Source organism: Myotis myotis, unplaced genomic scaffold (assembly GCF_014108235.1).
Source record: "Myotis myotis isolate mMyoMyo1 unplaced genomic scaffold, mMyoMyo1.p scaffold_m19_p_8, whole genome shotgun sequence".
Taxonomy (NCBI): Eukaryota; Metazoa; Chordata; class Mammalia; order Chiroptera; family Vespertilionidae; genus Myotis; species Myotis myotis.
In genome coordinates, this window is record NW_023416390.1 from 64,840,547 (window position 1) to 64,864,462 (window position 23,916).

A 23,916-nucleotide genomic window follows, 5' to 3' on the forward strand; every position below is an offset into this window, starting at 1 on the left:
GGTAGAGCCCAGACCTGGATCGATGAATCAAACCACCTATGGAAATCTCCTAATCAAGGCATTTAGCATGGAACTGAAAAGACTCTTGAGTGTGAAAAGGAGTTTTGGTGAATTCAAAACCATATTTGTTTTTCCACAATGAAAATGTTGATGTCACTTATTTTTCCTAAGGCTATAACCATTTGGATAAAGATATTCATTTGAAATGCAGGTGAAATGTAAATTGCTACTTTTCTATACAGACAATCAGTGTATTTATACTTAATCCATAAAGGCATGATGTTACAAAACACATTTGTATATTGTGAAGCCATCCGGCATCAAATTTTCCAATTTATAGACAACTTTGTATTTACATAACAAATCAGTAAATCAACCATTTTTTCCCCCGGTTTATAAAAGGTCACTGAAGTACACACACAGTGTGTATAAAAGCAGGTAAGGCTGATAATACATATTTACAGTAGATACAAATTAATCTTTCATATTTAAGAAAATGCTTTTTGTATATTTTTTCTCCATCAGACTCCCTACTCTTAGCAGGCTATCCCATGCTGGAATTGTTTATTGCTTTTTGGCTCACTGATTTAAAAATCACTAGGGTTTTTTTTTTTTTACACACATGAATTACTAATGTTCTTATCTCTTTGGCTAATGCGAATGTGATAGAGTGAATGAAAGAAAAAGATAAGCTAATTCAATATTACAGTTCTTAATATCAGGTTATTAATTTGGCCACAGCCCCCACATCAATAAAGTATTGCATAACTCATTTTATACATGACAATGACATGTCTTGAGTCTTGTGTTACACTATTTGGGCATAAATGGGCAATGTAAACAAGATTTCAGATTTTCAGTAAGGTCTAGTAGACTCTAGAATCCTTGGCTTTCTTTTCACAAAGAGCAATGTCACTAGCATCTTACGCATCTTAGATTTTAAAATCTCAGTGCAGAATGGCCTGTGACTTACACAGGAACGTTGCACACAGCACGGACGATTACCAAAGTAACTGCACTCTGAAATGAAAAAGGAACCTCCTCATGGGATAAGTCAGTAGAGAATTTTCATAAAACTTAACGAAAAACAAAATAACTGCCCTCTGCTCGTCCCACAATTCTGCTGTATGTTCAAAACAGAAGGTTGTGATTACTTAAAAAAACAGACACAGCAAATAACTCAAAGTCAGGGTCTAATTAAAAGACTAAAAGTGGCCCATGATATCACAAGGGATGAATATTCTTCTTAAAGTATTGATATTCACAATAGAATTGAAATGTTCCTTTAAATAAATAAAACCCCCGATTGCTTTTAATGCCACAAACAAGACAAATCAAACAAGAGCTGCTCTGTTAATTTTCACTTGTTGGAAATAATCTTTGGAAACAACATAAAGGTATAGTTTATTCTCCTTGTGCTTCCTAAGACTGTTAGGGGAACAGAATAAAATCAGTTTGCCTTTTCCAAGGGGAGCTATTAAGTTCTTAAAAGGAGCAAAACATTTTCATTCTGTTTCCATTCTCAGATATATTAGGGGGAAGAGTTTATTTTAGGGAATAAAAAAATGTACTAATATAGAAGGGCTAGTCTTCATTTAAAAAAAAATGAATTGGCTTTAATACAAAGAGAAAGAAATGGCTCTATGGGCAAAATTTAAGTATGGTGACCAGTTTTTTAATTGTAAAGTAGGTGCAACATTTAAAAAAAATGTTACAGCACTGCATGGCCTGTCATGCCAACAATGTTTACATTAACTGCTTACATGAAATCATATAACTGTAAAAGAGAAAGGGGGAAAAAACCCTGGTGGACTGAAACAACCACACATAACACCCACATCAAAGCTGTGCGCAGCCAATGAAATCATGGGTGCAAACATACTTTACATGGTCTACTGATGTAAAGTATACATGGGTGGGGGAAGCACAAACCCACTTAGTTTAAAATATCAAAAAGAAGGCTTGATTGACACAAACTCAGTCTGAAGACAAAAAAGCAAAGGCTGAAGAAACTTGTACATATGAACACACACACACACACACACACACACACACACACACACGTGCCCAGACAGACATAGGCACCTATCTGTGACTGAAATCAATCATATAAAACAAAACAGTAGAAAAGCAGGTTGGTGCACAAAAAATGGACAACGTTAATGGTTGAAACACACTGAACACATCAACTAATTACAAAAATGTGCCAACTCAACTACACAAAAGATGACTCTAGGACTGGGGAAAGACAAAACGAACCTACCCCAGAAGGAAAGGTCCCTCCCTCCAGCCCATGGAGCCCAGTGTGGCCAGTTGCTTGGGGACAGGGCTGAGGGTGGGAGTGGAAAGGACACAGAGACGCAGGAGACCTGGGGGGAGAATTAAGAGCTGCTGATATTACAGAACAGCCCAGGAGGAGTGTTCTGTGCTGTGGCCCCAAGAAACCAGTTGGAGGAATGACCTTGGTCTCCTTTTTCCTGAGTTACTGGAACTCTGCTACATCATGGGACTGAGGAGATTGGGGGATGGATGAGAGAGGAGTAAGGGTGAGCTATTGGAGGGCCTCCCAGCAGCCCGATCACTAAGCTGTTGAGTGAGCCCTGGGCTAGGGGGTCAAGGCAGCGCTCCCTAGGGGAGTAAGAATTTGGGGGTGGGGCTGGTCGTAGGAAAAATAAAGGAATAATGGACTTCTTTTGACAATACATCAACAGAAGCCTGGCTGGAGGCCTGAAAATTTGTTCAATTGCTTGGGAGATAGGGTTATACCACCACCACAAAAATTGTGAAAAAAAAAAGACAGAAAATTATGTTGTGCTACATTTCTTATTAATAACCTTGTACTTTACAATGGCTCACAGTTTTAGGCTTGTATACTTGTAATGTAGTATTTTCTTTCTACATTTGTTTCAAATTTGTTTCTTATTTAATATAATATAAATAATTTGGTTAATAGATTTAACCTGCACATTTCAGCCACATTAATATATATATATATATATAAGAATCTGTTAATGGTATAAATAATTCTTTAAATAAAATAAATCTGATATGTTACATAATACTGATAAAAAATTACCATTGCTAATAATTTTGAAAGCCACCTTAGCTTGCGGATTAAGTAATACTGATAAATGGATGGATATATGAAACTTGCTTTGATGATTCATATTTCTTTTTGCCCCCAAAGGAAAACTGAGTTATAACCAACCTTCCCTCTGATGATGATTTCAAAGTGGGGCTTTAGCCTCATGTACAGGAACAGAAGAAAGTTTTATCTTGTCAGGTACTGTTTGCAAAGAAACTTGGCTCTGAGCATCACGGTGGTGCAGCATAAGCAATCTAGTCCAATAGGTGGCTATCAAACGTTACCTACAGAAATGACTGAGTAAAATATTCCCTCTAAGATTTTTTTTTTTATAAAACCTATTCTACTTTAAAACTTAGGTAAAAAAAATATGCAACAAATGGTTGCAGTTTCTGAATTCTTAATTTAGACCTGTGAGCCCTCAACCCTTGAGAAATCCGCAAGGTTTCGACTTCCTAGACACCCGAGGTCAAGTCCAGTGCTTGCAGGCCAGGTGCGTCCAAACAGACAATATAAATGGACACTCAGTGGTGTGCCGTGTATGTCATAATTCAGGGAATACACATCATCATGCCTTTTCTCTGCTGTTAAATACAAAAACAGCATCTTTTACATTATCATAGAAAAGCATTTAGGTTGTATTTTTATTTATCACTTTACACTGGTAGTCTCTGGTAGGTGTACTCCATAGAAACCAAAGAATTTTGTACACTATTTCTTTGTACAATAAAAGATAAAGTGTGCATTAAGTACGCTTGTACATGACAATATTGTACAATATTTACATTTCTGATATCACCATGAAATTCTGTATTTTCTATGTACAACATTGAAAAGTCTTCAGAAACATTTGGACTATCTCTTATAATCACAATTTTAGTGTTATAGAAAAAAAGGGTTTCTCAGTCATCTCTTGACCATTTATCACGCCCATCGCTCAGGGATTTTGATTGGTTTTTCCAGCATTCACTATCCTTCCTGATCAAAAAAATATTGTATCGCTGTTTCTTTTAGCACCCTGTGGTGGATGTAGCTCTCTGCCATAGTATAAATATTGATATAACGGTGGCTATATCAATACCTATATACAGATATATCTGTGCACGTTCTTTCAAAAACACTGTGCATGGTGTAGTAGTCCCTGTTATCTGGAGATCTTCCTCCTCTTGGGTTTGGGGGGTCTCATCTGTCTGTCTCCATGTGGGATTTGGTGAACCTGGAAATAAAGAGGCGGGAAAACAACAAGAGAGGGTGAAATCATGAATACCATCTGATTTCTGACACAGAAACGTAGGAAACAGACTCAGGCTTTTATTTGTAATCATTGCTTTCGTTGGGTGTTTAAAATGTTTACCAAGACCCTAGATCTCAACGTGCCCACGGTCACTGCAGAATATGAGGAGTCCTGGAAACTTGGAAGCAGAGCAGCACTCTGTGGACCCCACAACAGTGGAACATAAAGGAGGAACTGGGAAAATTCAAGCGCAGGAAAGGCGATGCGCAGTTGCCACTGCTGCTGTACATTGAAGATGAGAACAAGGCCTTTCCTGTCAGAGAGCCCTAGGTCATCAATGCCACCAGGACCCGGAAAGTGGGTGAATACACACCAGCCATGTTTTCTCCTTCACTCATCACCCTACTTATTTTACAACTACTAAGAAGGGTCAGAAATTGCAAGAACCTTGGCCCAAGAAGTTTATTTATGAGAAGAGTCAGGATGGAAAATGGAACACCACCACCATCTGTTGGCAGATTTGAGCTTGTGTAGTCTGGGAAGAGCAATTAATACAAGTCGTCTTTATAAACTAACACAGAAACTAGCAGGATTGAGGGCTGTGTATCAGATTCAGCAGAGGCGAATCAGACGAGGAGCATGATCGCCAGGTATCGGAAAGCCGGTGGTGTGGTTTCGAGGGGCAGAGGACAGGTGTTAGAGGGGTGATCAGGTGCCCCATGTTGTATTGTGGCTACTGATGAGAAAGGGAAAGGTTAAGTTGCAAGAAAAGCAGGATGGATCGAAGGCAGCGGCTTAGCAAATGATTAACAACTAGCTAGCTCCCTGTGGAGGGACACAAATACATGGTAGCACATGCCAGTTTCCACAGTGTAAATACTTCCACCATGGTTGATTTCAAGCTATCAATGTGATGTCACAGAACTAAGAGTTAGAAAGAGATGTACACAATCAGCTCGTGGCATTCACAACAAGTTAGCTCTATTGTATGTTTTAAAAAATAAAATTTAGATAATAGCAAAGGTCAGTGTTATTCAGGGTCAAATGCAGAAGACTTCTTAAAATATAATATTTAGGTTTTAAAAATAACATTTATGCATTTTTTTCAAAATGCCTCTTCCTCTTAACCCTTTCCTACACATTTTAAAAAATCATAGCCTCTGATAAGGAGTTATAAGTGAAATCTTTTTATAATCGAGGAAAGCCATTATTTAAGAATATAAACTAGTAACCCATGAAAAGGTATTTTGTTTAGCCATCCGATGTTTTACTATTTTAAAAATAGTTGTCAACACTAAAGAGAGAGAGAGAGAGATTTTATTTCTAGACTTCTAGCATCTCAGGAAAATAAGGAGCCCCTCCTGCAGGGGCTCACGCTCCGGTTGCCACAGTCCCTGTGGCCCAAGACTGTCCCCTGGCCACAGAGGCCAATGTCCTGAGGCAGGCACTAGTGAGATGCTGGCTAAACCCATTTTCTCTTCTTCCTGAGCAGGCACCTTGTATAAGGCATGTCCTTGTCCATGAGTTAAGAAGGCCACATGAGCTCTAGCCGGTTTGGCTCAGTGGATAGAGCATCAGCCTGCGGACTGAAGGATCCCAGGTTCGATTCCAGTCAAGGGCACATGCCCGGGTTGCAGGCTCGATCCCCAGTGGGGGGCATGCGGGAGGCAGCTGATCAATGATGCTCTCTCATCATGGATGTTCTCTCTCTCTCTCTTTTCCTCTCTGAAATCAATAAAACTATGTGTTTGTTTGTTGTTGTTTTTTTACAAAAGGCCACATGATTGGGTCAGGCCGAGAGTCAGCAGGAGTGATATCTGCCAGGCCTGGCCTGTAAAACCTATCTTGGTGGTGCTCTGTGTGCACTCTCTTCTGGAGGCTGCAGGGCTCGATGCCAAGATTATAATGGAGCAGCCTGAGGCTCTAAGGAACAGTGGATGCTAAAGAACCTGGGCCCCTGAAACACTGTGTGGAGCAAGACCGTCCCCAGTCAAAACCAGACGGGAGCGAGCAGTTCTGTGCGGAGCCTCTAAGACTGGCAGTGGAGGGCAGCCTGATCTCACCAGCGCGTCTGGGTTGGCACGTCTCAGTCCATGCGAATTGCTGTTTTCCTCACACCTGACTCACCTTACCTATGGGTATTATTTCCTTGGTCTTAGAAGGCATTTGAGTGTATAATCCTAGTTCCAGACTTTTCTGTCAGGAAATTTAACATCTCAGGGCCTCAGTTTGCCCATCTGTGAAGTGATGGGTTGGATCACAGTGTCTCTAAAGCCCAGACCAATCCCAACATTCTGTGAGTCTATAACATACACCTGTCACACAATAGCCACTGGATGGCTCTCAGATAACCGTGTTAGCACAAAGTGTCAAGAAAAAGGAAAAGGAAAAGAAATGACCTTTCAGAGCTGAATAGCTTTAGATATGTCACATATTTAAAATGATTACCAAAATTATACTTTGAGTGTTTACATTAGTGAATTAGAGGATAATGATTAAATTGCTTACATTCAACACTGTTATATGCACTGTTCAATAAAGGAAAGAAAAAGTAGATAGTACTTCTCTAAAACCAGAGGTTATAGTGTTAATTAGCTTAATAACAGAGTTTTGTGCCAAATATTTTATTTTTTAGCTAACAGTAGAAAGGAAATGAGAGGTCTATGAACTGTTGATCTTGACCTTGTTGTTCAATTTCACTTTTTTGTTCTATGGATAAAATTTGCATCAGTGAATATTTAGGCAACATTAATGGCCACAGGTATTCAGGGTCCAATGCAGAAAGCTGTGGTTTGAATTCAATATTTTGTTGCTCATATTTTTTAAAAAATGCTATATGCAGGGGGAAAAAAGTTACTTATCTCAGAAAAAGACATAGTTAATACTGCTAGGTTATTTTTTTTAATTACTTTTGGATCTTTTCTGGTATCAGTCTTCTTTAGAGCCTAGTAATTTAGTATTGCTACATGAGTTGCTTGACAATATTTTAGAGACTATAGCAAAAAAGTGCAATACAATTTATTTTCAAAGAAACACAGTATAATGGAAAAATAAATTAACTTACAGTCCCAGACATTTTGTCCAGTTCACTCATGGCCTCATGAATAGCAGCTTCTAAATGGTTATTTAGCTTTCCACTTCTAGAATTAATGAAAACAACACATCAGATTAATAAATTAAAGAAACAAAACGGCAATTTAATTCCCTATTCAGAAAACAGAAGTGCCAATTCCACCAGAGAAAAATCAACTTATATTCACATTTGGAAAATTCAGATGACAACACACTCTGGAATTCTCACCACTGAAGGCTGACAATAAAATAGCAGATCTATGCGGGGGGGGGGGGGGGGGGGAATTGAACACACGATTGGGGAAAACGGATTCTCTCCCCTTCCACATGCTTCTTCCACGTCTGATAATTTTGCAAGGAATTTGGGCCATGGGTCTCTTTCCCACAGACGCAGCTTATCCTCCAGCCGGTCCTGCGTTGCTTCTGGTTCTGGCTTGTTTCTTTTCGGGAAGCAGCCAGGCATGTGGCCAAAGGGAAGGGCGGAGGGGCTGAACTGCGGGCTCTGGCCACTAGGGAGCTCCCTCTACCTTCTCTGGAGCTCCTGGCTTCAGGAAGGTAGTGAAGGCTGATATTCAGATGGGAACTGGCTGCAGAACTGGCCACACCCAAGGCTCCCTCCACGCGGGGAGCCCACCCCTTTTCTCCCCAAACCCAAATGGCATAACCGTTTGAACAGATAAAGAATGACGGTCTCAGAGTGTCTATCACTTGCCTGACCTCTTCTCCCCATTCAGCATTCCTTTACACACGTTTGGCCTGAATAACACGCACAGCACAGCTGCCTTGATTGAAACTTACATCTGGGAAGCTCTTGGACTAATTACTAAACGCAGGCAAATCCACACTAGCCACCTCTGCAGTCACGTACCCTTTGTCCATTCTGTTAACTTATTTCCCCTGCTTTATGCATATAAATAATTACCCAGTTATTCTGAGTAAGGTGATCCATTTCATTTATCTTCCCAGGACAACTATGAGAAAAGCTGCAGAGCTTTCCAAGGGTTAAACTGTATCTCAGCATCTACAGGGAGATCAGAATTTACAAATGCAGAAGAATTTGGCTCGCAGTCCCATTTAATTTGGCTCACGACCTGTTTAAAAATGCATTTGCCTTTAGATGAGGCCTTTAGGCTCACCACACTCCTCGCCTGGTCTCCTCACATACCAGGGCTGACCATTCATACACCTAGTTTCTGGGTATACCTTGAAGAATTCTGAGTCTTCCATCCCTGAGTAGCACACGGCTGGGCACATCATGATGCCTATATTTACTAAATAAAAATATGTGTCCAAAGGTAGCATGCTGGCCCTATATTTTGGAAAACATATAGTATGCACTTAAGTCAGTTTAACTGAAAGGAAAGATGAATGCATTGGCTGTAACCACATTATAAGGGCAACGTGACACCAAGCCTCTTCCACCCACCTTTGCTGACCTGTAAACTAGCCTCCAGCTTCTATATTTCCCAGGTACGTTCAGAAATCTAAGCAATGCAGAAAAGTGCATAAAATAAATGAACTAACAAACCCATTTCCAAGAACAGACTGTTAACAGACGACATATTTAAGTCCTTTTTCTTTAAAAAATTAAAGTTGAAGTTCCCATTTGTCATCAATTCCCAGGCCCATTCTCTCCCACCCTCCTCTCAAAGGCAACTGTGTTGCATATCCTTCTAGAATGTGTTCATATTTTATATGATTATCCATAAACAGTACCTAGGATTGTGTTATCAGTATATATATATACTGATATATATATATATACTGATATATATATATATATATATATATATATATATAACCACATTATATATATATATCAGTATATATATTGGGAGATATATATATATCCCAATGGTGTCCTGATAATACACACCATTCTACAACTTATCTACCCCCCCCCCTCCCCCTTATTACTGTTTGGAGCACTGTCCAAACTGATGTAACCTGTTATATACTGTTTTTATTTACCTACCCATTCTGGCTTTAAGAGGGCCAGGGTACCTAGGGGAGTCAGTCTGCCCTGTGTTCGCAGTGAGGAGTTGGCTAGGCAGAATTCTGGGTGACTGGGCAGGAATCCAGTCTCAGGACTGCAGGGCCGCCTACGCTTAGCTGAGGTTTTTGGGGGCTGTTTGGAGAAGGTCTTGATAGTATCACACATTGCCTAGTTGCCCAACAGTATTACACCTTGTATTATGTGCTAAACAGATTTATCCTTACTATTTCTTTTGTATTGAAAAGTATGAACATAAATTTTAAAATATATTTCTTTGTTACACATTTTGATGATAAGATCTGATGGGTTTAAAATTGACTACGTAAGGTTCTAAATACCTAAAAAGATGGTAAAATGTTTTCATGAAAAATCATCAGAGAATCTTGTTTCTCTCACCTTTACCTTAATAACAAAAATAACTACTATCTATTGAAAATTTTCTGTGCCAAGAATTGTGTTAAATCTTTACATCATTATCTTATTTAACCCATACAACAATCCTAAAAGGTAGGTATTATGACAACTGTTTGCATGCAATACCTTATGACTTTTGTAGGGGGAATTGGTGAAACCAATTTTAATTTTGTAATGAGGAAGATGAATATTTAAGTATAATTAGTTTTAAAAGTAATAAACAACAGAGTCATAAATTTTTTATGTAACTATTAAAAATTACAGTGGCTGTACTAATCTACATTCCCACCAGCAGTGAATGAGGGTTCCCTTTTCCCCACCACCTCTCCAACACTTGTTGTTACTTGTCTTGTTGATAAGAACCATCAACATGGACAGACCTTGAGAATATTATGCTAAATGAAATAAGCCAGTCGGAAACAGCTAAGAACCATATGATTTCACTCATGTGGGATATAAAACTGAAACTCATGGACAGCAGTGTGGTTGGTGGTTGCGAGAGGGAAGGGGGAGGGGGTGGGGGTGGGGATGAAGGAGGCCTAATATATGAAAGAAGATTTGACTTTGGGTGGTGGGCACACAGTGCAATATACAGATCTTGTATACAGAACTCTGTATCTAAAACCTATGGGATCCTATTAACCAATGTTGCCCCAATAAATTTAATTAAAAATTACAATAACATCACCATTAAAGAAGATAAATAATTTAATATTTCTTGTTAAATAGAATTTTAGGAGTCTGTGATCTCATTCTTCAACAAGGTATTTAAAATGTTTGTAAGTACCTTGTATTAATTTAAGCTAAATTAGTATAATATTATTTTTCTTTAACAAATGTAAGTAGTTAATAGAGGAAGAAGTGACTACTCTTGGAAGAGAGGATAGATACAGAGATGCGGGGCATGAAACTACTTGAATATATCATGAGAATCAAAGAGTGACTGTCCCAAATGTCAAATCTCCAGACCAACTTTTACACTCACTTGTCAGGTAGGGGGAAAATGAGCTTAAAAGAGGAAGAAAAACTCCATGAGCTCCTGAAATGAACAATTAGTCAAATTCAGCCCTCCAGTCCAGAGGGCCTCCCTGTGGTGTCTCTTCTACTATTTTCTATATCCCGCTGACATTTAATAATAAACATTTTTACTAATGGACACTCTAAAACCTACTTGATTAAGCAATTGATGCTCATATAATCACATTTCTAGTTATTAATGGAGATAATTGCCACTTCTCATCTCCATTGCCTATATTGTCACACATTATCCTTTTCTTCACTAATTAAAAAAAAAAGCCAGGTACACATCTGTGAATGGTACAAGAAATAAAAGGGAAATGAGAAATTGCATGTTGCTCTACACTGTCAGTTTAAAATCTGGGCAACTTCATGCAGAACAGAACAAATTTGGGGAAGACTTAGAGTCAAGAACCTTAGACTCTAAAACATTATCATAAAGTATGAAGATTTAAGAAAATTTTACACACTAAGTATTACTTCTTGGTTTTAAACTAAAAGTATGATTTGTTTTATTACTTTATCATTTTCCAGCTTTGTAAAAATCAGGGTACCAAATAATTTATATGTACGTATAAGACAGATATTTTTATCTTCACATAAATGAAAACCATAACATCCTTAAAGCTATGGAATTTTTCTTGAACAAAGCTATTTCCTTTTTTAAGTACAAAATGACCCTGAGTAGTGTCATCAATAAATATGTTAACATTTCTTTTGCGGTTAGGCTGTAATAAGCATGTAAGTTTAAAGATATTTTACTGTACAGTTTGTAGGACATTGAGGAATAAAATGACTACATAAAGTTTTAAACATTGAATATGGTGATAGAATATTCCAACTGCATAAATATCAGATACTTTTGTTTCTTTCACCTGTATCTTTATAATAAAAATAACTATTCACTAAATATTTACTATGTACCAAGTACTATGTTAAGGCTCTAATTATGTTATCTATGTTACAAAAACCCTAAAAGGTAGGTATTACCATGCCTCTTTTAGAAATGAAGAATTTAGGCTCAGAGAGGTTAAGCAACATGCCCAAGGGCACAGAGGAATGAAGTGAAAGAAACAGGGTTTCAACTCAGATCAAAAACCAACCGCGTAACAATCTTGTTCAGTACCATCTTCCCCTTGCAGTCTCTTCCGCTGTTCTTTTTCCCTCAGTCTACAAAAGCAGTCAAATCTTTGTAACCTTAAAAATTTTCTATTGTTGTTTTTCAGGAACTTCTCACATTAATGGTAGCAACCCATGGCCACTTTGTTTTTATAGCCACTACTCCAGTGGAAACCGGTTTCACTAAGGTGACCACTGGCCTCCAAACTGCCCAGTCAATGGAGATGTCTCAATTTTTGTCTTACGGGACTGAGCATTCTATCATCCCCAAACTTTTAGTCTTTGGCTTCTAACACCCTACTCTCCTACCACTGATGATCCCCCTCCTTTCCGCCCATCTTCTTCAGTATCTGCAGTAAGTGTTCAAATGCCCCCGTGTTCAATCCGGCCAAGGTATCTCTCTGTGATATGGCCGTTTTTACAATGTCAAATACAGTTTCTCCCCCGTTTCAGACCTGAGTGTCCAACCTATCCCACAGGCACCCACACAGCACCCAACAGTTCTCCCTGTCTTCTCCATTCCAGTCAGGGTTTCCGCCACCCAGCAGGACATCCAAACCAAAACCATGACAGTTGTCCTTGATTGCTTACTCTCCTTCACAGGCCAGTCAGTCACCAGGATGCTCTGTTAATTTTACCTCCCAGATATTTCTGTACCACACTCCTCCTCCTCCATCTGCATTGTGCTCTTCCTGGTGTGAGTCCCCATCTCCCTTGTCTTCTACTGTGGCCTCCTAAATGATCTTCCTGCCTCCAGAACTGTTCCCCTACAATTTATCCTCCATACAGCCATTTCTAAAGTAAAAATCCTGTCCCCTTCAGGCACTTCCAATAAGATCAAGGATCCCATGGGCCTGCACTGGGCCCTGATGGTCTAGTTCCTGCTTACACCTGTGGTTACATCTCTTACAGCTTCTGACGCCTTATAGTCCCAGTTCCAACTGTTGATCTCACCGGAACACTCTCCCAGCCACCCCATTGCAGTCCTTGTTTCTTTCATCTGGTTCACACCTGGGTAGAGATCATCTGCTCCAGGAGGTCTTCCTGTCCCTGAGTTTAATGCCGCGCTTCCATGATCTCAAAATAGACTGCACACATTGCCATCCCTGCAATTTTAGCATTTTGTTTGTTTCTGGATCTGTCTTCTTCATCAGTGAGCTCCAGATCCTGCAGTCTGTGCCTGGCACTTTTTTTTTTTTTTTTTTGGTAAATTCATTTCCTTAAATTGGGGAATAAATAAATGACTGGATTCAACATATCATTTATCACTCATGTGACCTTCCACTAATTATTTAAGCGATTTGGGTCTGAGTGTCCTCATCTATAAATGGGCTCAGTGATTCTGGCCCATCTTGTGATTGCATAAACCACACATGCAAAGTGTAAACTATTCTTCTGGGCATTTGCAAGGCAAGTCCGTCCACTTCGACAATGGTATAAATAAATCTGTTTTTACTAATGTGTGCTTCATAATTTCTTCTTTACCTCTTTAGCCTGCACGCTAAGTTTACGGTTTCATCAGAGTTACTTTAGATCATTCACTACAAATAGTAAACTGGTTTTGAAGAAAAAATTGTTAAACCACTGTTTGTTACTCAATACCTTTCAGAAATTGCATAGTAACAAATTTGTGGGGAAAACACAGCTTATTTCAAGGCAGAATATCTAAAAATTTGGAGGAGTTATTTCATTTCTGCATTATCAACTATGCTTTGGGTATTCTGCTCATAATCCAGCTAACCCGCATGCCTCACTGGAAGAAAGATCTTAGAGATTTTTTTTTACATCAGATAAACAAGTACAGTTGACACTCTATAGTAAACAGCCCGTTGTGAATTTGGGATGTAGATAATTTGCAATTCCTCTCCTTTCATTCAGATCTCATATTAATTGGATAGGCCTTATCCTACTACCAAGCCTCCACAGGAAGAGTCTCTTTCAGAGCAGAGGGCACCCGCCTCACTGCGTTCCTCATCAGCTCTGCAGTCAATCTGCCCATTCCCTGGGCCCTCGTCCAGCCAGTGCCAACACCGGAGTCCAGCATAGGAGCTGGCCCTTGCAGTTGACACCCTGTTATGAGACATTCCCATGAGATAAAGAGTCTCCCCAAGATCTGTGGAGTTCTAAAATTTTACCTCTGGCAAGAATTACTGACAACCCCACTAAAAGAACTAGAGTGCCCTTGAATAGATATTTACACAAAGGGCATGTCTAAGCATTCTGGTTTCATAATTCTTGGATGTCTGGTATGTAATATGAAAACTGTAGTAACTGAACAGGTCTGTCAGTTATATATATTTGAAAATAATTTTTCATGTACACACACAGAAGCAACATTTGAAGTTCTTTACCTCAAAATAAAATAAAAAGGGGACACCTGTAATACCTTCAACAATAAAGATAAATTTTAAAAAATAAGTTATGATACACAAAACTACATTGTATTATAGTGGAAACTGTGCTTCAAGCATTATTTGCTTGAATATTATACATTTATTCAGAATATGAAGATCTGGAAAAACTTGAATAATAATGTCCCAAAGTTCATCTTCTTGTTACAATTTCAAAGAGAACTTACTGCATCTGCCCCAAGAGAAAAAATACCATCACTTTGACTAATTTGCCAAACTGTGAATGGTAGACTTTTTGCTCTACTTTCAGAGACCATTTAATTGCTACATGTTGAGACTATTAATCATATTCCCTTGTCCACTGAATCAGAGGGATGGAGATGGAGGGAGTTAGGAAAGAGTCGATACACACCAAACCCTCCATCCCCTCCCCTGGTATAAATTGCTAAGAAAATATTTTCTGAAACAGCTAATTTGGTTTGTCTATAATGGGCCTCTTTGGTGATAACTATCAACCTGTTCTTAATCAGTGAGATTTCATTGTCGTTTGAAGGAAAACCAGTAAATTATATCCTTAAAATACTAAATGGGCCCGGAAGGTGTTGCTCAGTGGTTGAGCATCGACCTATGAACCGGGAGGTCATGGTTTGATTCCCAATCGGGGCACATGCCCGGGTTGCAGGCTTGATCCCCAGTGTGGGATCTCTCTCTCCCTCCTCTCCCTTTCTCTCTGAAAGCAATAAAAAATAAAGAAATAAACCCAAAGTTTATTACTTAAAAAATGGGAAGAAAAATAATAGAGCTTACTTTCTGTTTCTTTTCCGGGCTCGGCTGTAGGCTTCTAAACCTTCTGTTAGTGTCTTCAGCTTCTCGGGCTCCACCTGAGTGAAGGTATGAAGACCAGATCACATTACCCAGACCTGCGATTGTCACCACTGTTTTCTCTCTCCTGCTGCACAGCAGGCTCTGCACTGGGGAGGCCTCACTGCCCTGCCCTGCCCAGTGTCCTGTCCTCTCCACGTAGAGCCTGGCCCAGGCTCCAGGCTGCAAACAGCAGTGGAAATGAAAGACTGTTGGGCTTTTAAGTTGTTAACATTTTTAAAACAGTGTTTTAAGAACAAAACTTGGAATTTTAATAACCTTCGATTGGCAAAACGATATAAATCAGAGATCCTGTTTTGCTTTCGTCATTGCCTGCTGTTCAGAGACTGCAAAGCTGTGTCCCATCAGGGAGGACAAGAGCAGTGGTGCGTGGAGTTTGCATCCGACCTCCCAGCATAAGGAAAACACTTAAATTTTCCGAGCCTCAGTTTCCTCCTCTTTAAAATGAGGACCATAATACCTACCTTCCTGCTAGAATAGCTGTGAGGACCAAAATGTGACAAGTCCCGTGGAACAGTTAGCCAAGCATGAGCAGCCAGGATCACCTAGCATGCTAGGGAGGCCCTCACAGTCCTTACTGATGTGGGAAGAGGGTGTTGCCACACCTGTGGGCGGTCCTCTCCCCTGTCCTGCTCTAGCACTATCACCCTCTGCGAAGCCTCCACCTCATTACAGTGCGGCCACCAGATGGTAGCTGGGGATCGTGGGGGTGGGGAGGTGCCTCTGCCCCTCACCCCAATAATCTCTATCTCAGTTTTTGAAACCATCTCCCCTAAGAAAAACAATAAGTATAAAATTTGTATGTAACTTGTGAATAAAAACACCTTTAGAAAAACATTGCTATTTTTATTGATCTTTAACAATAAAAGGACAAACTAAGTAAAAACAGTGTTACTTGTATAAACACAACTTCAAGGCAAATCCCCTGCCCATCCCTTAACCCAGTTCCCCCACCCCTACACTACCTTTATGTAAACATTCAGAGGTTGACAAAATGCCTCCTGAGTAAGAAAGTAAACACTAATAAGCAAGGGTATTATTATTAACTTTCGTCTTTAAATCTCCCTGACTCCTTGAATATTATTTATAAGTGACTATTTCTTTGACCACTTCAAATTTAGTACAAAATAATGATCAACACAGTGTTTTCACTATCAAGTCTGAAAACAATCATTTCTAAGTATTTAGTGAGAGAAGTCAAATGGTGATTTTCATATTTTGCCCTAAAGGATTTAAATATTTTATATACACAAGTTCATTGGGGATAACCAATCTATCATTGCCAGAACAAGAGATGACACTTCACAGGAGCCATGAAGAAAACGTCTTATCGGGATGATTAGAAAACTTTAAAGTGAATATATCCATGTGTTGTTTAAAAAAAAAAAAAAAAAGGTGCCTGGATACATTTTCACATTTCATGTTAGACATGAGGTACCATGGTGTATTCACTCACACAAAGAGCATATGAAAGAGATTACACACACGACATTTGTGTAATTTGTAGCTAATTCCACTTTTATTTAAATGGCCTTCTTGGCAGCAGGAAGGAAGCTCTCCTGTAACAGAAACTTCTGTTAGACACAACGGGTCTAGAGAGAGACCTCAGAGGGAGGGATGGATGCAGGCAACAGAGCAGGTTCACAGGGAAACAAAGCAAGACACCACAGTGCAAACTTTCCCTATTCATCTTAATTAAAAAGAAAACAAGGCTAAGTTAGGCCAAACAGTTTTTTAAAGTCTTTCATTTTTAAAAATTTTAATTAAATAAGGAATAAGGGGCAGTAGAGACATTCTTGTGCATTTTTATGTAAAAGGCACTGCTTTATTATTGAATATGGTAACACTGAAAGCCAGTATTATTTTTGTTATTTTGCAGGTGGGACTCAGGAATTTAAGTAACAGGGCCAGCACTGAAATTCATGTCTGACTCCAAAGCACTCAGCTTCCCTCTACCATACCAACTCTGATAGACATTGAAACATATAGTCATTTTATATATAACTAGAGGCCTGGTGCATGGATTCGTGCACCAGGGGTTCCCTTGGCCTGGCCTGTGCCCTCTCACAATCCAGGACCCCTTGGGGGATGTCAGACTGCTGGTTTTGGCCTGATCCCAGCAGTCCAGGCCAAGGGACCCCACCAGTGCACAAATCTGTGCACCGGGCATCTAGTATGCCTATAAGATCTTTGGTTAATCTCTTCTCGCTCTCCCCCTTCCCCCCTTCCCTCTGAGATTCATCAGTCTGTTCCATGTTTCCATGCCTGTGCATTGAGTGTCTGCCCCCTGGTGGTCAGTGCGCATTATAGCTACCAGTCAAACCGTCACTTAGGCTTTTATATATATTTTATATATAATATACACACACACACATAGACATACTAAAAAATTAAGTAAAATTATTTTAAATCAAATGAAAATTTTACAGAAATTTAGACACTAGTTCAAATTTGTTTTCAAAATTTTTCTATGCTTAGATAATTTTCTGGTGACTTTTCTGAATTAATTCTCTACAAGATTTCTTCATTTAATTTTGCCTGTAAGGCCCAAAGGTACTCTCACAACAAACTATACTATTTATAAAGGAGTCAATGAACTTGACAGAGAAAGCAATGATGGTGCTTTCTAAAACTAACTATAACACACATGTCTATGTATTTCTGATATAACAGGATCATACATCTCCAGAGGTAAATATATAGTTTATTTTGTTTGAAGAAAATTTAATAGAATTTTAGTACTCTACTGTACTGTGAAATATAATATACTAGAGGCCCGATGCATGGAATTCGTGCAAGAGTAGGCCTTCCTACTTCCGGCTGCCGGCACCGGCTTCCCTCTGGTACCCAGGACCTGGGCTTCTCTCTGGCCACTGGCAGGCATCTGGGACCCAGGCTTCCCTCGTAGCCTGGGCGTCCAGAAAGACATCTGGAAGGATGTCCAGTCTAATTAGCATATTACACTTTTATTATTATAGATGAAGAGTGCCTGTTGTTTCTGGGGAAATATTCATAAATCTTCACAATATTCAATAAGCTCTTTAAAGATACCACCCACCCAAATGGTATCAGAGATGAACAAAATGAATTCAATTTCTAGTCAAATAGAAATCATATTTAATGATTTAATAAACATTCCCTCACAAATTACCTGGCTAACTTGTAAATGAAAAAAATACTGGAAAATCAAATACATATATAGATTTAATATATATTAAAAAGGTTAAACATGTTTTATAAAACTGACACTGAAGGAGCAGGAAACAACATACACAATACTCTAATTTATAATTATAATCTTACTAGAGGCCTGGTGCATGGATTCATGCATCAGTGGGGTCCCTCGGCCTGGCCTGCAGGGATCTGGCTGAAACTGGCCCAGTGTACAAATTTGTGCACTGGTGGGGTCCCTCGGCCTAGCCTGTGGGGATCAGGCTGAAACCAGCAGTCCGACATTCCCTGAGGGGTCCCGAATTGCAAGAGGGCACAGGCCAAGCCAAGAGACCTCACTGGTGCACGAATCTGTGCACCAGGCCTCTAGTATGCATATAAGATCTTTGGATGCCATTTCGAAGCTTTGATAGCGCTCCCAGAACTTTTGGCGAAAGACAGGAGGTGCGTGATCGCGCTCCCCAGCACTCTAGGCTTTAAGTAATAGTACAGGTAACATACCACATTAGCTGAAGTCTGGGAGACACAGCTCTGAAGAATTAAGTAAATATGAGGCAGTTCCTAGGCTCATTATCTCTATATATAAAAGCCCAAGTGACTGCTACTACTAGCTGACCAAATGACCGGTTGCTATGATGCGCACTGACCACCAGGGGGTAGACGCTCAATGCAGGAGCTGCCCCCTGGTGGTCAGTGCGCTCCCACAGCCAACCTCTGGCAGGCCCTCCCCTTGTTCCTGATCGGGACTGGGTGAGACAGCCCTGATTGGCCCTGATTGCTGGCCAGGCCAAGGGACCCTACCTGTGCACAAATTCGTGCACCGGGACTCTAGTTATCAAATATTAAATAGTAAATATTTTTTCGAAATCTTCAAGCTGAAGAAGTTTTGCTAACTTAAGTGCAATATCTCAACATTTTTGAAAGAATGGGAATTAATGGTAAATAAGTAATTTGGGATAAAATGTTAACTCACCTGTGACAGAAAGGATGAACTTAATTTTCCAATAGAACTCAGAAATATCACTAAAGTGAATCCAGTTTTTCCAATGAACTCATCAAATCCACATTATTACTATGTTAGTCAGTGACACTATCTGAGCGGTGTGTATGTGTGTGTGTGTGTGTGCTTGCTTTCCTCCTCTCTCTGGAAAGCGGTATCTTTGAGTACTAGAGAACTACACTGCAGGACTAGAGTAAATCTAAAACGAGACAACAAATTTCAGATTGACCAACAACACATAAACACATGAGATGATTTGGATAAATTGGTAAATCCGAAGAAACACTGTTGAAAAGCTCAGGTGACAGAAGCACGTATTTGCCCGAGACCTGAGATTGCATTTGCTACCATCTACGTGAAAACTGCACTGCCAGCTCGAGAGCTCTGGGCTGAGCTTCAGTATCTGTGAACGGAGATAGGCCTCCTTCCCCTCTTGGATGCTGCCCAAAGGAAGTAGTTCACAATATCCCACAATTCACCCGCGTAAAGCTTACAGTCTCATCTAAGCGTTTGACTCAGTTTAGTCTTTTTTCCTAACATTCCCATTTCTGGTCTCATCTAGTTCTTCATTTGTATTATCTCTCAAGTTTTGATTGGGCACTGACTTTCTTAGCCTGGATCTTATCATAGTTACTACTTTTCAAAAACGATTTTGCTTCCTTTTCAAGATGATTCTGTTGCTACAGAGCACTGATTGCCCCTGCCGCCCTGCCAGCCAAAACGTAGCCCAAATATTATCGATATGGGTTCTGCGCCGAGGAAAGGATTCCTTTCCAACAGAGGCTAAGAAACTATCTAAGTAAAGGGGATATACGAAGGACAACTTCAACAGAGGATGATAGCACCAAACAATGCAAACAGCTCACACTGATAATCGAGCACAGGAAGAATGGTCTTGAAAATAAAATGTGTAAACATCAGAGGACGGCACACCTCCCAAAACCAGTCCCCAGGCTCAATTCCTTAAGTGCTACATCCCCCGAATATGATGCAGGCCGTCTCTGGTTTTGCTCCACACTGTCAAACGTGTGCATGTGATGCTGTATGGACGTGCAGAAGTGTGCTGTCCCAAATCAATTTTCCTATGAGTTTAATAATGATGTGTTTTGTCTGCTTTGAACGACTATATAAAGAACTCTTCTTATCTCTACTTGCCAAATACAACTGTGTGGAAAAAATCCAAGTGTGAGTCTGGAGAAGGGGCACCCCGCCCACTGCATTTACAGATCTGTCTTCATTTACCCAGGTGGTGCTGCCCCGAAATGGAGGACTTTCCTGGGTAATCAAGAGATGTCCCTATTTGTCAAACAACAACAAATGTTTCATTGGAAAGAAACATGTTGGTGCCAATCTAGAAAGAAATCCTTTCCTAAATTGGGCTCGAGGCAAAATACATATTGAATGCCAGAGCAATGAAATGTGAAGACCAACGGGGCAATGTTCAAAGAGTAAAAATGATCTACTTAGAAAAAAAAAGAATTTTATTTTTCAATCATTAAAAAAGAAAAAGGGCATCATCCCTTTCAAGCTACTGTAAGATCAAAGATGAGAATGCCAAAATTGGTTTTAGAAAACAGGGCATTTTTTCCTATGTTTAAATAATGTGCTGAAATGAGCACATAAAGATACCTGTGGTACAGGCTTACCCTGTCTGCACATTGTGGAGTGTAGGTGTGGCCCCAATGGAAGTCCTTATCCTTTCCAAGAATTCTCTGATCCAATGCCAAGAACTGGCAGTGCCTCGCTGGCCATGACCTTGTACTTGAGCACTGCAACGAAGTCTTACTCTTGGCTACTGAACCCCAAACTAGGACAGGTTCAGAGTTTATAGAAACTTGCATTTCTTTAAAAAAAAAATTGTAAGTATCTTCCAGACCATGCTTCATTACAAACTGCTAATTAAAGGGACAAAAAGTATTAGTAAGGCGATACCACTTCCTGAATGGCACCATAAGGCACTGAAGATCTTGCAGTGCTGTCCCATAGCTAGAACTATGGTACAGTACTCAAGGGGCGATCCAGTCCAACCTTTTGCAGACTGTTAAAAATCTACTACGTCATGTTGAGCGGGGGAAGGGTTTGAAGGAAGGTAGAGGAAGATAGTCTGAGTTGATGTTTTTTAGAAAATCTGAGAAGGGGACTTTCAAGTTCACTCAACAAACAGAGAGCTTTGAAATGCTCCCAAGTCAACTCCTGCTTGAAATGAGCAGCTAATATTAATTTATAATCAGATATGCCAATATGTCTGATGTGCTGAGGTTTATTAAAAAGTTATAAACTATTTCACTCATTAACTACATTCCTTATAATCCTTTTTTCCTCATCCTGTATTCATGGATAGTAAACCCTGCATTCATGGATAATGCCTAGATGAACACCAACAAAGGTCCAATGGCCACAATTCTATAATGGTGGGAACCAAATTAATCGGGTTGTCGTGCATAGAGAATATGGATGAGGAGGTTCATTTTTGCTGAGCCTCTTTTATGTTTTAACTCTTAAAACATCATCCTGAATAGGAATTAATATTCCCACTCGAGAGGTGCGAAGACTGCAACTCTGGGAGGTTAACATACCTACCCAGGACCATCTTGGTAACTGGCAGAGCTGGGATGAAGCTCACGTCAAAATGCCCAAAGCCCATGCCTTCTGCCACACCTTGCTTTCTCTCTAGTTCTCTGTAGACCGTATTCATACAGTGCTGATGTTTAGAAATCATACCTCTTAGCAAGTAATCTCAGAAACTGCAGAACATTTCTAATGGCTTATTCGTAATTCTGCTACATGTCATACTCCACCAAAGACTGAAAGTGCCTTTCTAAAATAGTAAACTGAAAAGATCACTTACTATCGTGACAAATAGCTGGCTAAAGCATCAACTTATGGACAACATGGTGCTGGAGATCTCAGGCCCCCGAAGACATCAGTGCTCCGATCAGCACCGACCTCTCAGTACAGAGACCACTCATACAACCTGCAAACACCAGAGGTGCCTGGTTTGCTCTGAACTAGTAACCTGCAGTCCTGTCAATCAATTATTTATTGTTTCTATTTAGCCTACTGCCAAAAAGAATCTGAAGTGTCCTGTTCAGGACAAAGACTGCAACAGAAAAATAAATAAACGGTAGGTTTGTGGGATGTGGGGGTGGTGGGGAGATAAGATAATAAATCCATTCTAAAATTTGAATTAACGTAGATTTCATCTGCTGGGATCTGACAGGGTCTTGGATGAGTTTACTTTGGTAGACATGGACATAGTATGAAAACCTGAGAGGCTAAAAAAGTTTAAAAGGATAATGTGTAAGAAAGTTCCCTAGCAAACCCTTTTCTCCGAGATACTACAAAGATAAACACTAGGAAAGAAGGTTCCTTCTGTGTTAGTGAGGTAGAATTAATAAGATCTTACTATAATAAACCAATTGTCTATGGAGTCAGCCTCTGTCTTTCTCTTTCGACATTATTAAAATATCAGGCGTTGCCACAGTATATGGAGGAAGCCCTAATGCACCGCTTCCCTTTTTAAAAGCAGAAGTACAAGACTTTATCCACGGAGGACTAAGGGCCTCTATGTAACTAACATTCATACTTTGTTCACTTGAATAAGAGTACAAATTTAAAAGTTGTTTTAATGGGAATCTTTTAGAATAGATTGTGCTTTGTCTCACACAGATATTAAACATAGTTTAATCTTTTCTGGATGCACCAGGGTCTCGAAGGCAGCAGGCCAAGGTCATTGGGCTTGAAGTCAGACAGACCTGGGTTTGAAATTCTGCCTTTTCTGGTGTTTAGAAATTGGGAACACTGTTTGGCTAGCTGGGCATCATTACATAAGGTATGAGGAAGACCTTCCTTTGTTTTGTGAACTATAGGAGAAAAAAGATTCTTTGTGAAGTAGTACTTTGTTGTTTTTTTTTTTTTTTATGTGAAAAAGTGACATAGGCCCTGAAAAGACTCGAGGTTTTTAAAAATGTTAAGTGCCCTAGAGCATTTAGGGCTGTGATACCTTGCTTTTTAATGATAGCTAAATATTTCATGTGCTATTAATATTTCATTACATACATTTTCGGTTTTTTACCTCTAAACGTCTACTTTAAGTTATTTTTCTGAATTACTAAAAATATTTGTAGTGTATCTTGAAATCAACATTTTGAGAATGCGAAGTTACAATGTCAGCCTGTGGGAGGAAGGATATTTGCATTTACAGAAACAATTGTATTCTCCCTATTAAGGATTTTCCTACTGCTTACAATAAGAATGAAGAATCTGCATTTTTGAAACATTATTTTATAGTGAATGAAAACCAGTTGCTTACTTAAATGAAGGAAAATAAATATTTCTTGGACTCTTAGATAACGACTTTTTATTTTTTTAGTCTATCTCCCTGAATATCAGTAAGGAACTCAATCTTAGGAGTTTGCTGACACAGACTAATCGGAAGATCAGGAGCATTGCTGAATGGGAAATGTGTTAAAAGCACATGCCTTTATTCTCCAGGGGACACGGAAGATATTTAGACAAGGCATTCAGGACAGGAAGAAGGTTTCCAGGAAAGGGAGGCCATACTCTTTCCTTTAG

The 23,916-nt window shown here is 39.6% G+C and overlaps 1 protein-coding gene across 3 annotated transcripts in view; it reads right to left on the reverse strand.

Moving 5' to 3' along the window:
• Nucleotides 1-318: 318 nt before the first annotated feature.
• MBD5 (methyl-CpG binding domain protein 5) overlaps nt 319-23,916 on the reverse strand; it is a 409,514-nt gene continuing 385,916 nt past the window's right edge. For all 3 annotated transcript variants that reach the window (XM_036319644.1, XM_036319645.1, XM_036319646.1), the window contains 3 exons: nt 15,096-15,169; nt 7,384-7,459; nt 319-4,301 (listed from right to left, as the gene is read on the reverse strand). In XM_036319644.1, coding sequence (XP_036175537.1) covers nt 4,230-4,301; nt 7,384-7,459; nt 15,096-15,169 — 222 coding nt within the window. In that variant the 3' untranslated portion in view covers nt 319-4,229. The remainder of the gene's footprint in view (nt 4,302-7,383; nt 7,460-15,095; nt 15,170-23,916) is intronic.